General features: G+C 43.7%; 1 protein-coding gene across 1 annotated transcript in view; it reads right to left on the reverse strand.

Moving 5' to 3' along the window:
- The window catches only part of HEPHL1 (hephaestin like 1), a 144,566-nt gene that overhangs the window by 55,639 nt on the left and 73,137 nt on the right, over positions 1–15,790 (reverse strand). Inside the window, exons 8-11 of the mRNA XM_073582984.1 lie at positions 15,430–15,561; positions 14,478–14,692; positions 7,392–7,542; positions 1,409–1,621 (exon numbers count right to left, since the gene is read on the reverse strand). Of these exons, the coding sequence (XP_073439085.1) occupies positions 1,409–1,621; positions 7,392–7,542; positions 14,478–14,692; positions 15,430–15,561 (711 nt within the window). The remainder of the gene's footprint in view (positions 1–1,408; positions 1,622–7,391; positions 7,543–14,477; positions 14,693–15,429; positions 15,562–15,790) is intronic.

A 15,790-nucleotide genomic window follows, 5' to 3' on the forward strand; every position in this document is an offset into this window, starting at 1 on the left:
CAAAATATTTTCACACTACAAGGAGATGTTGCGGATTTGGACACTTGCAATTGTGGCACCCCAGAGTCCGGTTGCCACTGTGACATTGCCTCCCTCTAAGGGTGATGTCATGCCTGGAGGCGGGGGGGGGTCCCCATGCCAGGTAACACAGTGTACATGTCAATTCCTGCTCCAGGCCAGAAAGGGGAGCTACCTTATAAATTCTGGCCAGCAGGTGGGGTTAGTGAGTCAGAAAGAAGTCAGCTGAGAGAGTAAACAGTAGAGTTGTCATGGAAACGGGAGCCAGTTGGAGCTCGTGACAGGACAGTGAGAGAGGAGAGTTGGCAGTTGGTCTGTGGAGAGGGAAGGGACAGGAGCAGAGACAAGCGCTCTGGGAAATAAAATTGCGTATAGCTGACCCCAGAGTGGAGCGCTGATAAAAAGGGACGCCAGAGTCCTTGGCTGGGCGGGTGCTGTTCTCCGTGACAGCCCAATCTGAAGCTCCCTGGCCGCACCGAACACCTGAAGGCACGGCAGCAGACCAAGAGCCCGGGGCTGACAGTGAAAAGGACAGTGCCCGTGCTCACGCTATCTGCCAAACAGGTTTGAAACCATCATGAAGGAGAGGGCCGCAACTTAGCTACAAGCAGCAGGGACCCGAAAAGAGAGCGCAGAAGGAAGGTCCCCAACCCCACCTGGCAGGGTGGACCCCTTGTATGCCTCCAGGAAAGCCGTACTCAATCCGTCATCTATAATTGGTACCCCAGATTGCAACTCCTTTCAAGTAAAAGGTAAAGAAAACTGCACCTCTCTGTGTCCTTCACTTATTCTCTGCTCCCCAACATTCACCACCATCTGAAAAATCAAATATATTTTCTCTGGGGCCCCGCTCTACCCGTGGGGAGCTGAATCATCTTTGCTGAACCATCTTTGCTGCGTCACCATCAGCCGCAGTGGTTCTAAACCGCGGCGTCGGCCACCCTTTGCCGAACACCACAGGTGGCATCACGATTAAACACCACATAACTATTCTCTATTTTATGACACGGCCAGGGCCACAGAAACGGATGACAGCCCCGTGACCTCCCTCATAGAACTGTCTGGTCCAATTCCGGGTACCTCACGGCCCTGGTGGGCGCGTCACAATGTATGAGACTTTTTGTACGTATACATGCTATTATGCCCTGAAAAGTTTTTTTTTTAGGGATTTTTACATTCTAACTATAGGCCATCATTTGTGATCACCCCCAAGATGACCCCATAAAATCATCAAAATAAAGTGGTAGAAGAGTTTATGACAAAGTGGCATCCATATACGTTCTGCTAATTGGTGGAATCGTGTTTGGACCCCCACTTGGCATATTCTTGGGATTAATGAAAGATCCTGCAAATCCTCCATAATTTCCTGTACCCTGATGGCGTCACATACCTGCCTGATCTGGCTGCATGTACGCAGTCACCGACGTGTGCGGGAAAAGGCTGATGCTGTCTCTGGTCATTCCCCCGAGGTTCAGAGTATTCCCTTGAAAGTAAATCCCATGGATGTCAATCTCTGTGCCCAGGCCTAGTAGATGCCAGGACACGTTATCCCCCAGGCACATCTGAAGACCCGGTAGGTCGCCAAACATTAATCCATTAATAGCTGTGGAACAAAAGGTAAATGCATGGTCATATGAATGTACAACCCCCGAGCATCTCACCCGCTGCGAACATTAATTCTCACTCCGATTTATCGTCTTAATTTTTTACACTTGAAATGTAGCATGTATTTAAGATCTTCACTTGTTGTAAGTGAACAAAAACATCCCCCAAGGGATGGAAATCCTTCCAGATGGTAATATATTATCTTATGGAAATTTGTTTGTGGACACAATGTAGTAAAAATAAATTGTGAGCCTCATGTGGGCATGGACTGATGCAAGAGTATAGTCTGTACAGTACTGTGGCACTTTACGAGTCACATAACCACTGGGTGGCAGAAAAATGGAAAAAAAAAAAGTAGTGTAAGGCTATGTGCACACGTAGCGGTTTTTTTGCGGCGTTTTTTAACTCGCGATTTTGCCGCGAAAACGCAAAAAAAAAAGCATCTCATGCAATCCTATGGGATTCCGCAATTGCTGTGCTAATGCTGCGGATTTTTCCGCTGGGGAATTACCTAGTGCAAAAATCCGCAGCATGCTCATTTTGTGGAATCGCGGCGATTCTGCACCCATAGTATTGCATAGAAATGCTCATTTCACACATGTGGCTATGCCCACCATGCGTAAAGTGAGCGCTTCATGTGCGGATGGTACCCACGGTCTGGAGGAGGGGAGACTCTGCATGCCCTGGGTACCATAATCCTGTAAAAAATAGAATTAAAATAAAAAATATTGTTATTCTCGCCTCTCTCCACACTCCCGGCATCTTCCGGTCTCAGTAATGCTTTGCGCGAATGACCGCGATGACGTCGTGGTCTCGCGAGACCGCAACGTCTCGTGGTCATTCGCACAAAGCATTACTGGGACCGGAAGATGCCGGGAGCGTGGAGAGAGGCGGGAAGAAGATCGCTGGCCGTCGGAAGGTGAGAATAACAATATTTTTTATTTTTTTTATTATTTTTTACATCCTATCTTTTACTACTGATGCCGCATAGGCGGCCTCAATAGTAAAAAGTTGGTCACACTTGTCAAACACTATGTTTGACGAGTGTGACCAACCTGTCAATCACATTTCCAAGAGATGCTTGAAATCACTGGGAAGGCGCTTGTTTTTAGCGGGAAAACGCATGCGATTTCGCATGCGTTTTACCCGCGGCAGGAATTCCGGAAATGCGGATATTTCCGCAGCATTTCTGCAACGTGGGCACATAGCCTAAGTGTTTTGCAGTACTGATTACTTACAGCAGGAGACTATAAAGTCCACTTTTGGGAAAGAGGGTACTTATGTAGTAGAAACTAGAGATGAGCAAAAAAATTCACTCCGCTGTGATCCAGCGGTCACCTTGGTAGTCTATGGTCACCAGAACGGAGCTTTCAATGCTTCCTCCTGTCCCCCGGCATCTCTTTATATGACATCATGCCTACAGCCGGTATCAGACTGGGTTGGCAAGACCCACCAATAACATTGACTCTTGGGGTACACTGTTCAGTCACATGCAAAAATTACCCGAACCTAGTACACAAAGTTACTCTTGCTTCTATGTAATATTAATTTGGCTTTCTTGTTTAATGAATGATTAGATGATACCTTTTTCTACAAATTGTGAATCAAGTGTAATAGCACTACTCATCAGCACACCTTCACAGCGGCCTACCAGAGGATTCTCCTGTTCGCCCATGGGCCAGTCCAAGCCATATTGGGGTGAACCTCAACATTGACGTTTCGTCGGCCCAATCAAAGGAGGAGTCGTTGATGCCAGCAAGTAGGAGGTGGATTGCAGGGCTCTAGTCCGAAAACCACTGCCTACAGACATGTCCGTTGGACTACCCTCTTACTAATCTTTTAGCTCAACTCTAGTAGAAACCAATGATCACAACTAACCGTATCTATTATTAACTCTTTGTTGGCACAGATAGTTTTTGCCTTTACACCAGAAATTTTATCCTTTTTTTTCTCTTTTCTGCTGTCACCTTCCAGATGCCAAAACTTTTTTGGGAGGAGAGGAAGAGTTGTTTTTGCCAGCGGAGTCATTTTGGGATACATAGAACTTATTAACCAACTTTTATAAACTCTTTATGAGAAAAATAAAGAAAACAGCCATTCTACCACAGTTGTTTTTGCCTTTTCAGTTTCACGGAATTCACAGTGTCAAACAAGTAAAATGCTAGCTTTATTCTGTGAGTCAGTAGGAAAACGGCAAGACCAAATTTATATAGTTTTACTACTTTTCTACAATAAATACAGGCTGTGAAACAAAAAAATCATTTGTTTTCGGTCACCGTATTTTGAGAGTCATAAGTTTCATAATTTTCTGTATGATGGCTTATTTTTTTGAGTGACCAACTTTAGTTTTCACCTGTGATAGTTTTTGGTACACGTGACCTTTTTGATCACTTGCTATTAACTCTTTGAGAGACAAAAGGAACAAAAAAAACAGCAATTCTATATTTCGTTTATTCCTTTTTTTTCCCAAACACCAATCACCGTTCTCAGTATAATTGTCATTATATATTTATTACTTTTGCAAAATAAATTACTTTAAAAAGATTAAAAAAAATTTTTGGGGCTCATCATATTCTGATATGAAAAACATTTTTTATTTTTTCATAGATTAAGCCGTTCCCACGCAGCAATGGCATAAAGTGAGACTAGGGACTTTTTTTTTTTTTAAGTGGCGGAGGAATACAGTGCGGAAGGATACCTACCTTCCGTCATTGGATTCCTGCAGCCCGTAGAGAACGGCAGCAACAGCTGATGCTGCAGTTCTCTACCCAAGATCGTCGTGGGACACACTCGTGGACTGCTTCGGATCGTGGGTGAGTATTTTTGTGGTTTGTTATGTTAATATTTATTCCGTAAAAGACAATGGCTTCGGGGAGCAATGTGACAAGTATTGGTAAGTATGTTACTCTATGTTATATGTACTGTATGTCTATGTATGTATTGTATGAATGTATTGTATGTAGTATGTATGTAGTATATATGTGGTATGTATGTAGCATGTAGTATGTATGTAGCATGCATGTAGCATGCAGTATGTATGTAGCATGCAGTATGTATGTAGCATGCATGTAGTATATATGTAGTATGTATGTAGCATGTAGTATGTATGTAGTATGTATGTGGTATGTATGTAGCATGTAGTATGTATGTAGCATGCATGTAGTATGTATGTAGTATATATGTAGTATGTATGTAGCATGTAGTATGTATGTAGCATGCATGTAGTATATATGTAGTATGTATGTAGCATGTAGTATGTATGTAGTATGTATGTGGTATGTATGTAGCATGTAGTATGTATGTAGCATGCATGTAGTATGTATGTAGTATGTATGTAGTATATATGTAGTATGTATGTAGCATGTAGTATGTATGTAGCATGCATGTAGTATATATGTAGTATGTATGTAGCATGTAGTATGTATGTAGCATGCATGTAGTATATATGTAGTATGTATGTAGCATGTAGTATGTATGTAGCATGCATGTAGTATATATGTAGTATGTATGTAGCATGTAGTATGTATGTAGCATGCATGTAGTATATATGTAGTATGTATGTAGCATGTAGTATGTATGTAGTATGTATGTGGTATGTATGTAGCATGTAGTATGTATGTAGCATGCATGTAGTATGTATGTAGTATGTATGTAGTATATATGTAGTATGTATGTAGCATGTAGTATGTATGTAGCATGCATGTAGTATATATGTAGTATGTATGTAGCATGTAGTATGTATGTAGCATGCATGTAGTATATATGTAGTATGTATGTAGCATGTAGTATGTATGTAGTATGTATGTGGTATGTATGTAGCATGTAGTATGTATGTAGCATGCATGTAGTATGTATGTAGTATGTATGTAGTATATATGTAGTATGTATGTAGCATGTAGTATGTATGTAGCATGCATGTAGTATATATGTAGTATGTATGTAGCATGTAGTATGTATGTAGCATGCATGTAGTATATATGTAGTATGTATTATGTATGTAGCATGCATGTAGTATATATGTAGTATGTATGTATGTAGTATATATGTAGCATGTAGTATGTATGTAGCATGCATGTAGTATATATGTGTTATGTATGTAGTATGTATGTAGTATGTATGTAGTATATATGTGGTATGTATGTAGTATGTATGTAGTATGTATGTAGCATGTAGTATGTATGTAGCATGCATGTAGTATGTATGTAGTATTTTTTTTTTTTTTTTTAACATTTAACACATTAGCCGGATGATGGGACTACTACTGTCCCATCATTGGCTAATGTGTCAATCACTGTCATGGTAGCAGGCATCGCCAGATGGGACTTGTAGTCCCATCGGACGATGCTTGCACAGACCCCCGGACATCAGCACAGCCCCCCGGCAGGCCGGCACAGCCCCCCGGCAGGCCGGTACAGACCCCCCCAGGGTGCACAGACCACCGGCAGGCCGGCACAGCCCCCCGGCAGGCCGGTACAGACCCCCACAGGGTGCACAGACCACCGGCAGGCCGGCACAGCCCCCCGGCAGGCCGGTACAGACCCCGGGCAGTCCACACAGCCCCCCGGCAGGCCGGCAGAGACCCCCGGAAGGCCCGAAATGACGGCGCATCATGATGCGCACACACCGCGCATCATGATGACGTCAGGCTGTCAATCAACTTTGAACTTCCGATTCCGATGCCGACTTCCGATATTGAAAAAATATCGGAAGTCGGTATCGGAATTCTGATACAGCAAGTATCGGCCGATACCCGATACTTGCGGTATCGGAATGCTCAACACTAGTTGTTGTCAATGTGGTGATGCCAAATATGTGACTTTTTGCTGAAGGTTGTTTTTGTAAGCAGCAGGTGAGATGGTAATTGTTGGAATCACTTAAGACCCCGTCACACACAGAGAGATCGCCAGCGAGATCGCTGTGTGTGAGACGCATCAGCGACCGGCCCCCCTGCCAGGTATCGCTGATCGTGCACGAGTGTCCTGGGCCATTTTTGATCGTTGGTCTCCCGCTGGCCAGCGTGCATCGCTGCGTGTGACAGCGAGAGACCAACGATCAGCGATGCTGGGAGCTGATTTCCAAGGTAAACAGCGGGTTTCTAAGAGCCGCGCAGCACTTAGTTACCTTGGATACCAGCTTGCTCGCTGGTCCTGATCACTGGTGAGTCTATGTGACAGCTCACCAGTGATCAGCTAACTATGTCCCAGCGATCCCATCCACGTCGGATCGTTGGTGGGATCGCTGGGACATTGAAGCGTGTAATGGGGCCCTTACAAAATAACATTACACGTCACCAGCGCACTCAGCCAATGAGACAATCAGTAGAATCCTGCATTGATGATCTGTAATGTTTCATGAAAAAATAATAGCAAAGTAACGTGATACAAGTTTTATGGGTACGTTCACACAGTGCTTTATTACAGCATTTTTTTTTTCCGCACGAGAAGCGCAGGAAAAATGCCATTTATATTACGCGCACTATTTTTTTTAAACATTACTGATGTGTTTTTATGTATTTAATGGGTAAAAAAAACGCAAGAAAATCACTAAAAGAATTGACACGCTGTGGCTAAAAAAAAAATGCACCACGGCTTAAAAATTTCACAATGTGAGTGAGATTTTAAAAAACGCATTTATTTTGTTGCTACTGAAAAATGCTGCGGGGTTTTTTTCCGCGTGAAAAAAATAAACAAGAAAAACGTAGCAAAAATGCCTTAAGACTGTACAGATTTTCTATAGTTTGTCAATGTCTCCTGCATACAGGACGTTACCATGCATTTTGTTGGATTCCTGAAAATCTTCATCTTCGACGTCCACAGCGGATGGATCAGGAGAAATGTCTCCGATAGTTTCCTCCAAATACCAGCTCAAATTTTCATCAAAGACGGTAAACAGCAGGAAGAACTCATGCTCTATCTGCATCTGGAAAATTATAAAATGAAGATCAAAGAACAAAGTTTAGCAGCTGGTGTGCGCTCCAATATATATATATATATCTCATCATGTCCGAAAGTGTTGGGACCCTTGAAATTGTACCAGAAAATGAAGTCTTTCTCCCAGGAAATTATTGCAATTACGCATGTTTTGTTATACACATGTTTATTTCCTTTATGTCAATTGGAACAACACAAAAAATACAAGGAAAAAAAGCAAATTGGACATTGTCTCACACAAAACACCCAAAATGGGCCAGACAAAATTGGAAGCACCCTCAACTTAATATTTGGTTGAACACCCTTAAATAACTGCAATCAGTCGCTTCCTATAACCATCAACATGCTTCTTACACCTCTCAGCTGGAATTTTGGACCATTCTTCTTTTGCAAACTGCTCCAGGTCTCTCATATTTGAAGGCGCCTTCTCCCATCAGCAATTTTAAGATCTCTCCAGAGGTGTTCAATGGGATTTAGATCCGGATACGTTTTTGGCCACTTTCTGACACTGGGCACTAAATTGCGACCAAAAATTTTTTGGGAACCTTCAGATTTCATGATGTCTTGCGCACAGTCAAGGCACCCAGTGCCAGAGGCAGCAAAACAACCTCAAAAAATCTTTGAACCTCCACCATATTTGACTGTAGGTACTGTGTTCTTTTCTTTATAGGCTTCATTACGTTTTCGGTAAACAGTAGAATGACATACTTTACCAGAAAGTTCTATCTGGGTCTCTTCTCTCCACAAGACGCTTCCCCAGGAGTATTTTGGCTTACTCAATTACATTTTGGCAAACTACAGTATAGCTTTTTTATGTCACTATGTAAGTAGTGGGATTCTCCTGAGTCTCCTGCCAGAGCGATTCATTTCATTCAAGTATAGACAGATAGTTCGCACTGACAATGATGCACCCTGAGCCTGCAAGACAGTTTAAATTTCATTGGAACTTGATTGGGGCTGTTTATCCACTATCCCGACTATACTGCCTTGCGACCTTTCATCAATTTTTTGCTACTGTCCATGTCCAGGGAGATTAGCTACAGTGCCAGGGGTTGTAAACTTCTTGAATCTGTTGTGCACAATGGACAAAGAAACATCAAAATCTCTGGAGATGGACTTGTAACCTTGAGATTGTTGATATTGTTCAACAATTGTGGTTCTCAAGTCCTCAGACAGTTCTCTTCTCCTCTTCCTGTTCTAAATGCTTAGTGTGGCAGATGCAGACAATGCAAAAATTGAGTCATCTTCTCCTTTTTTATCTGGTTTTATGTGTGATTTTCATGTTGCTCACACCTGTTACTTGCCCCTGGTGAGTTTGAACGAGCATCACATGCTTGAAACAAAGTTGTTTACCCACAATTTTGGAAAGGTGCCAACAATTTTGTGCGACCCATTTTGGGTGTTTTATGTGAAATTATGTCCAGTTTGCCTTTTTTCTGTTTTCTTTTTGTGTTCCGATACACACAAAGGAAATAAACATGTGTATCACAAAACATGTGCAATTGCAATATTTTTCAGTGAAAAATAGTTCATTTTCTGGAATATTTATGCAAACACTGAATATATCAAATATAAACTGCATTACTACTATATAGACTAGACTTACAAAATTTAATTACTTGGCGCACAATTTGGCTACCAGCCACAGCAAGGTGACGTTACTTTTAGGGGCGCTCACCTTTTCTATCAGACATGTTCTTTTAGGCTAAACGATTACAAATCTAAAGAGCAAAAGGTTGGCCTCAATGTTAATTAAACCTTCTTAGGCTTCCTTCGCACATCTTTTACGCATGTTGTTGTGGAACCATTGTGCCGCGGTCCAGATAGAGCCTGGAGGGGTGTAACTAAGTGAACACTTCTTCACTAGAGCTCCTGATGGTGTGGTTAGACTTAAAGGGAACCTGTCAGCAGGACTGTGCAAAGTAGGTTACTATGCACAATCCTACTGACAGGTTCCCTTTAAACCCAGGTGGACGTCAGGTGCTACTCCAGGAATGACTCCGGAGCCGTGGCAGCTGACCCCCAAAAGGGCAGGGAAGGAGGACCAGCCAGGAACTGGATTAGCAGGAGGGATACGGCTGCTAGACAGATGCGGAATCAGTCACAGGCAGAACAGGTACAGGAACATGAGACGGCCACAGGTACAGGATCACAGGTGCAGGTACACAGGTGCTGGTTCAGACGGATCAGAAACAGGACTAGGCACATGCAGAATGATTTTGAGTGTAGGTACGGCAGGACAGGCAGGATCAGGTGCAGACAGGGTCAGGTAAACAGGACGAACTGGATCAGAATCAGAGTCCACAGGTATGGGGACCTTACAACTAGGTAACAGGATGTACACTGATTACTGAAGGTACTAAGGAACCTTGAATGCCTACTGTCTCCCAGAGATTGGCTGGGGGCATTTTCAGAAGCGCGAGCGGTCCCTTTAACAGGCAGGGAGCGTTCGCACCCTAAGCACTCTCCCAGGAGACCTGCGTGCCATGCACAGGTCCTTGTAGGAGAGAGACGCCGGAGGAGAGTGGACAGGTATGTGAACACTTTGGTCCCCCTGCAGGGAGAGGAAGGGGACACGTGCAAGGGCCTTGGTGCTGTTGTAACAATGTCACTGTCTCCAGTACGTCTTGTGACAGTTTTCATATAGTGGAGACACACACGTAGACCCATTTAAATTTATGGGGCGGCATACACGTTCGTGTGTTCACACGGACCGTGTGTCCATGTGACCCACATGTGGATATGATCATTTTTTTCCCACAGCACGAACATCAATATGTGACACAGACGTGCACATGGATGACATACAGTGCTGGTAATTACTTTTGAATATGCATCACTCCCTGTGAAATGTTTGTTTGTCCTGTGCTTGGGGGAAGCCTTTATGTCTTTAGTGAAAGCTCACTCACATGTACTTGCACTTTATAATCTTTGTTATGTGAGCACTGGCACTTTCCCTGACATATGGACAAAATTACAGATGTTCTAATAGATTTATACGTGTGTGTGTATGTATATATATATATATACACTGCTCAAAAAAATAAAGGGAACACTAAAATACCACATCATAGATATCACTGAATGAAATATTCCAGTTTCAAATGTGTATTCATTACATAGAGGAATGTGTTGAGAACAGTAAAACATAACAATTATAAATGTAAATCAGAATGAATATCCCGTGGAGGTCTGGATTTGGAATGATACTCAAAATCAAAGTGGAAAATCAAATTACAGGCTGATCCAACTTCAGTGGAAATGTCTTAAGATAAGGAAATGATGCTCAGTAGTGTGTGTGTGGCCTCCACGTGCCTGTATGATCTTCCTACAATGCCTGCGCATGCTCCTGATGAGGCGGCAGATGGTCTCCTGAGGGATTTCCTCCCAGACCTGGACTAAAGCATCCGCCAACTCCTGGACAGTCTGTGGTGCAACGTAACGTTGGTGGATGGAGCAAGATATGATGTCCCAGATGTGCTCAATCGGATTCAGGTCTGGGGAACGGGCGGGCCAGTTCATAGCTTCAATGCCTTCATCTTGCAGGAACTGCTGACACACTCCAGCCACATGAAGTCTGGCATTGTCCTGCATTAGGAGGAACCCAGAGCCATCCGCACCAGCATATGGTCTCACAAGGGGTCTGAGGATCTCATCTTGGTACCTAATGGCAGTCAGGCTACCTCTGGCAAGCACATGGACGGCTGTGCGGCCCTCCAAAGAAATGCCACCCCACACCATTACTGACCCACTGCCAAACTGGTCATGCTGAAGGATGTTGAAGGCAGCAGATCACTCTCCACGGCATCTCCAGACTCTGTCACGTCTGTCACATGTGCTCAGTGTCAACCTGCTTTCATCTGTGTAGGGCACAGGGCGCCAGTGGCGAATTTGCCAATCCTGGTGTTCTGTGGCAAATGCCAAGTGTTCTGCACGGTGTTCGGCTGTGAGCACAACCCCCATCTGTGGACATCGAACACTCAGACCATCCTCATGGAGTCAGTTTCTAACCATTTGTGCAAACACATGCACACTTGTGGCCTGCTGGAGGTCATTTTGCAGGGCTCTGGCAGTGTTCCTCCTTGCACAAAGGCGGAGATAGCTGTCCTGCTGCTGGGTTGTTGCCCTCCTATGGCCCCCTCCACGTCTCCTGGTGTACTGGCCTGTCTCCTGGTAGCGCCTCCAGCCTCTGGACACTACGCTGACAGACACAGGAAACCTTCTTGCCACAGCTCGCGTTGATGTGCCATCCTGCATGAGCTGCACTACCTGAGCCACTTGTGTGGGTTGTAGAGTCCGTCTCATGCTACCACAAGTGTGAAAGCACAACCAACATTCAAAAGTGACCAAAACATCAGCCAGAAAGCATTGGTACTGAGATGTGGTCTGTGGTCCTCACCTGCGGAACCACTCCTTGATTGAGGGTGTCTTGATAATTGCCAATAATTTCCATCTGATGTCTATTCCATTTGCACAACAGCATGTGAAATTGATTGTCAATCAGTGTTGCTTCCAGAAGTTTCATTTACTTGGAGTTATATTCTGTTGTTTAATTGTTCCCTTTATTTTTTTGAGCAGTGTATATATATATATATATATATATATATATATATATATATATATATATCCTCTTCCTGGCAGTGAGGACTAATACCTTCTACTACCACTGGGTGGAGATATTGTACTACCTAACCATTTTCTATAGACGGTAAATGGAGCATGTGTGTATGTATGTGTCCTCTCTCCAAATTGATCAATGTAACGGTCTTATAATGTATTGAACATTTTGTGAAGATACATGTATTCTGCTTATGTTCCAGCCATCATATTCTGCAGTTTATCTCCCTTTTCATTGTTATTCAGTCTTATTTTTCATACATTTGTTGAAATAAAGATTTACTGATGTAAATCTAAAATGCGTTCTATGGGAGTCATGTTCATGGCTTTAAAGGGTTTGAATATAATCTGCATTTGGCAAACTTTCTAATACTGTATACTTGACGTTGGTATTGTCAAGTATTTACCTCGTAAGGGGATATCAAGCGTCTTCACTTACCCCAAAACCCCCCACCGTGACCACAAAATGACCACCCCCAACTCGGCGCCAACTAATACACAGACACCGGTATTTCTTTTGGAATTTTATGGCCACAGCAGCCTTTTATTATAACAATAAACAAACAATAAACACTGTATCATAAACAATACAATGAATTTAACCCTGGAAGGAGAAGTCCTTGAAGCCACAAGATCGTGGTGAAATAGTACAAATATCGTGGACAACCCCAGACCATTTGCTCCCAGCCGTTACCCCACAGGCTCGGGAGCACCAGCACACCAATAGATGTTGTCCACAAACTCCTTGGGGATCCGCCCTCTTCCGACGGAAAACTCCCCATCCACCTTTCACCAGATCACGACCAGCATACCTTTAAACGAAGGAGACCCTACCCAGAGAGTCTCCCAAACCAATTTCCACCGACTTCAAGGACTCCCCCTCCCCCAAAACCGCCATGACCCAAAATAGAATCACGTACTACCAACCCAAGAGAAAAAAGGGGGGGAGGGTGGGACTGCTCAGGAGCTGGGACAACAGGAACAGAGGGCAGGCGCCCCCAGACCCTGCATTAAATACCCCCTAGCTCCCCCTCCCCTTTAACCCTTCCCCTTCCCTCATTATCTTCCAACCCCCCGTCATGTTGGCCTCCGCCCACGCCTCCTCTAGGGGGTTGGGAGGCTCACTCCGGCCATTTCTTTGTGCTTCAGTTGGTTCTCACGATCTGTTTGCTGTCATTTGATATGGACATTCCTGTGTACATCCTATGGGTAACATCCCATACTGAACCAGCATTTCTCACAGATGAGTTTTTGCTACAGTTGCATCCGTTCTGTAAGTTAAACAGACTGAGCACTGGGCTCATACATTTTACTGGCACCGACATAAAATCTCAGGTCAGAAAATTGGCTAAAATTTTTTAAAAAAATGTAATAGGTTGTCCATATGCAGTAATGAGAACTCCTGTAGAAAGTGTTTATTTTCCCTGCAGTGCCCCCATAGGGTGAATGAGGTATTGCAGTAACCCCCTTGAAATCAATATATATTCATACATATAACGTGAAAACATGCAGAGACCTCGATAGCGAGAGACTTTCTTTTAATCCTTTCTGACTGAGAAATGAGGGTCTCATTTAGGGTGGATCCCTCTTCAGATGTCTTCAATGTTTCCCAAAGTTTCTCGTACCAGCTAACGCCTACTCAAAAAGATTATATCAACATTTCCCCAAAGCCATGGTCATATACTGTGCTGCACATTATACTGTAAGTACATCACTCAAAGTGTACAAATACCCCAGAGGTCAACATCCTGCGGCACTCCAGCTCTACAACTACCAGTATGCCCTGACAATCTGCAGTTACCACATGTAGAAGAAGAGGTGTCAGATCCTTTTTAATCAGTCCATGGCAAGATAAGAAGCAGATTATGGCTGGAGATCATAAGGAAAAACCACACATGGAATGTACTTATAGAGTAAATAACCTTTTATTTTATTTTATTTTTTTTAACAACGCTCATTTGGAGTACAGATGATGGCAGTGAAATGGTCGGCACCTGTCTCACCATCTCTGGGGATAAGCTACTGCAGGCGATTGTTCTGATAAGTACAACACTCACAGGAGGAGAAATGTGCGGAGACGACCCTGTCACTGCCATCATCTGTACTCCAAATTAGTATGTTCTGACAGCAATACAGCTTTGCTGGGCAAAATTTAAAAAAAAAATAAAATAATGGCACTTACTGGACATGCGGTTTTTTTTACGGGTGTCAAGACAGATTCCCTAATAAAGTGATTTGTAAAATTTCATAACTTACCATGCTGGCTAAAAAAGAAGAAAAGAAACATGAAAGCTCAAGTAACTATACCTGTGTGTTATCAGGTGTTAGTGATCCTTTTTTGCAGACCACCAGTGGACCAACCAGTCCAGAATTTGTGTCTTTCACTGGATCAGATGCCGAGTAGTACATGTAGGTCAAGCACCGGGGATCAGCGGAGGTAGGCCCATCCTTCTCCAGGACGTTCCAGGTGTATGTGAATGTCTCTCCAGGTGCAACGTGAACTCCGGCTTTGACTTTTCCGCCTACCACAAAAGCACAATCATGATGATTAAGTAAGCTGATGTATAGATTTCAGATAAAAATAGAGGGTCTCCATCATAGATTTTCTCATTTATTAAAATTAGGCCTAAAGGGTTTTTCCTGAACTCGTAAATGTATATTGTAGCCAGAGAATATCAGACTGGTCTGTGTCCCACTACCGGCACCTCAACTGATGAGGTTCAGAAAGTGCTTCACCCTAGTGATAGGTGCCAATCGATTCACTGGGTCCGATTGATTAGCCGGCCCGAATGTCACGTGCGCGTCATAACGCTATGATGACACCGTACCGGAAGAGGAGCTGGGGATGTCAGGTTGGAGGAGGTTCTCAAGGCTCCTATCTGGTATGGCGCATGCGCAGTCCGATAGTCCGGCTCTCGGAACGTACTCGAGATCTCACTGCACATGTGCCTCAGGAATGATGGTGCCTTCGTGAGGTCTCGGGTGTGGGAGAAGGTCAAGAGTGACCTGTCAGTCAGCGATAGGAACCTGGCGGTGGGTGGGCAAAGAAGGGAGAGGCCGGAGAGCTGTAAATGCCGGGCCAGGCCCCCTGAAATTTCAGCCCATTGACATAAAAATTGGACACGGATTTCTCTGAAATGGAAACACGGATTGCCTAAATGGAGACATGGGTTCATTCAACATTACAGGAACTTGACAAAGATGATACTAGTGGTGGTCTCCCGATAGAGGTATACAACTTTAAATGGAGCAAGCATACCATCTGCATATGGTGCACCCTCTGATTCTTTCCCAAAGGAGAGTCCGTGAGGCATCATACTGTAGTTCCTGTCAGCCTTATTAGAAAACACCACCACAATGGTATCTCCAGCTTCAGCTTTGATGACTGGACCTAAAAAAAAAAGGCAAACATCAAAACACATACAGTAGGTATCTATAAACAAAAAAGTTCAAAAACTTAGAATACGTAAAGGGTTCATCACTCCCTTTCAGAATACATCATAGGGGCGATCAGCAATGTCCCCCGGAAAGTCACGGATAGTCAGGAGAAATGTAGTAATAAGTGGTGGCCCTCAAAATAAATGGCGGCTCCTGTGACACAATGGCTATTGAGTCTTCAA

The sequence above is a fragment of the Dendrobates tinctorius genome, unplaced genomic scaffold (genome assembly GCF_039654945.1).
Source record: "Dendrobates tinctorius isolate UK_male_01 unplaced genomic scaffold, ASM3965494v1 ptg000075l, whole genome shotgun sequence".
NCBI classification, from domain to species: Eukaryota; Metazoa; Chordata; class Amphibia; order Anura; family Dendrobatidae; genus Dendrobates; species Dendrobates tinctorius.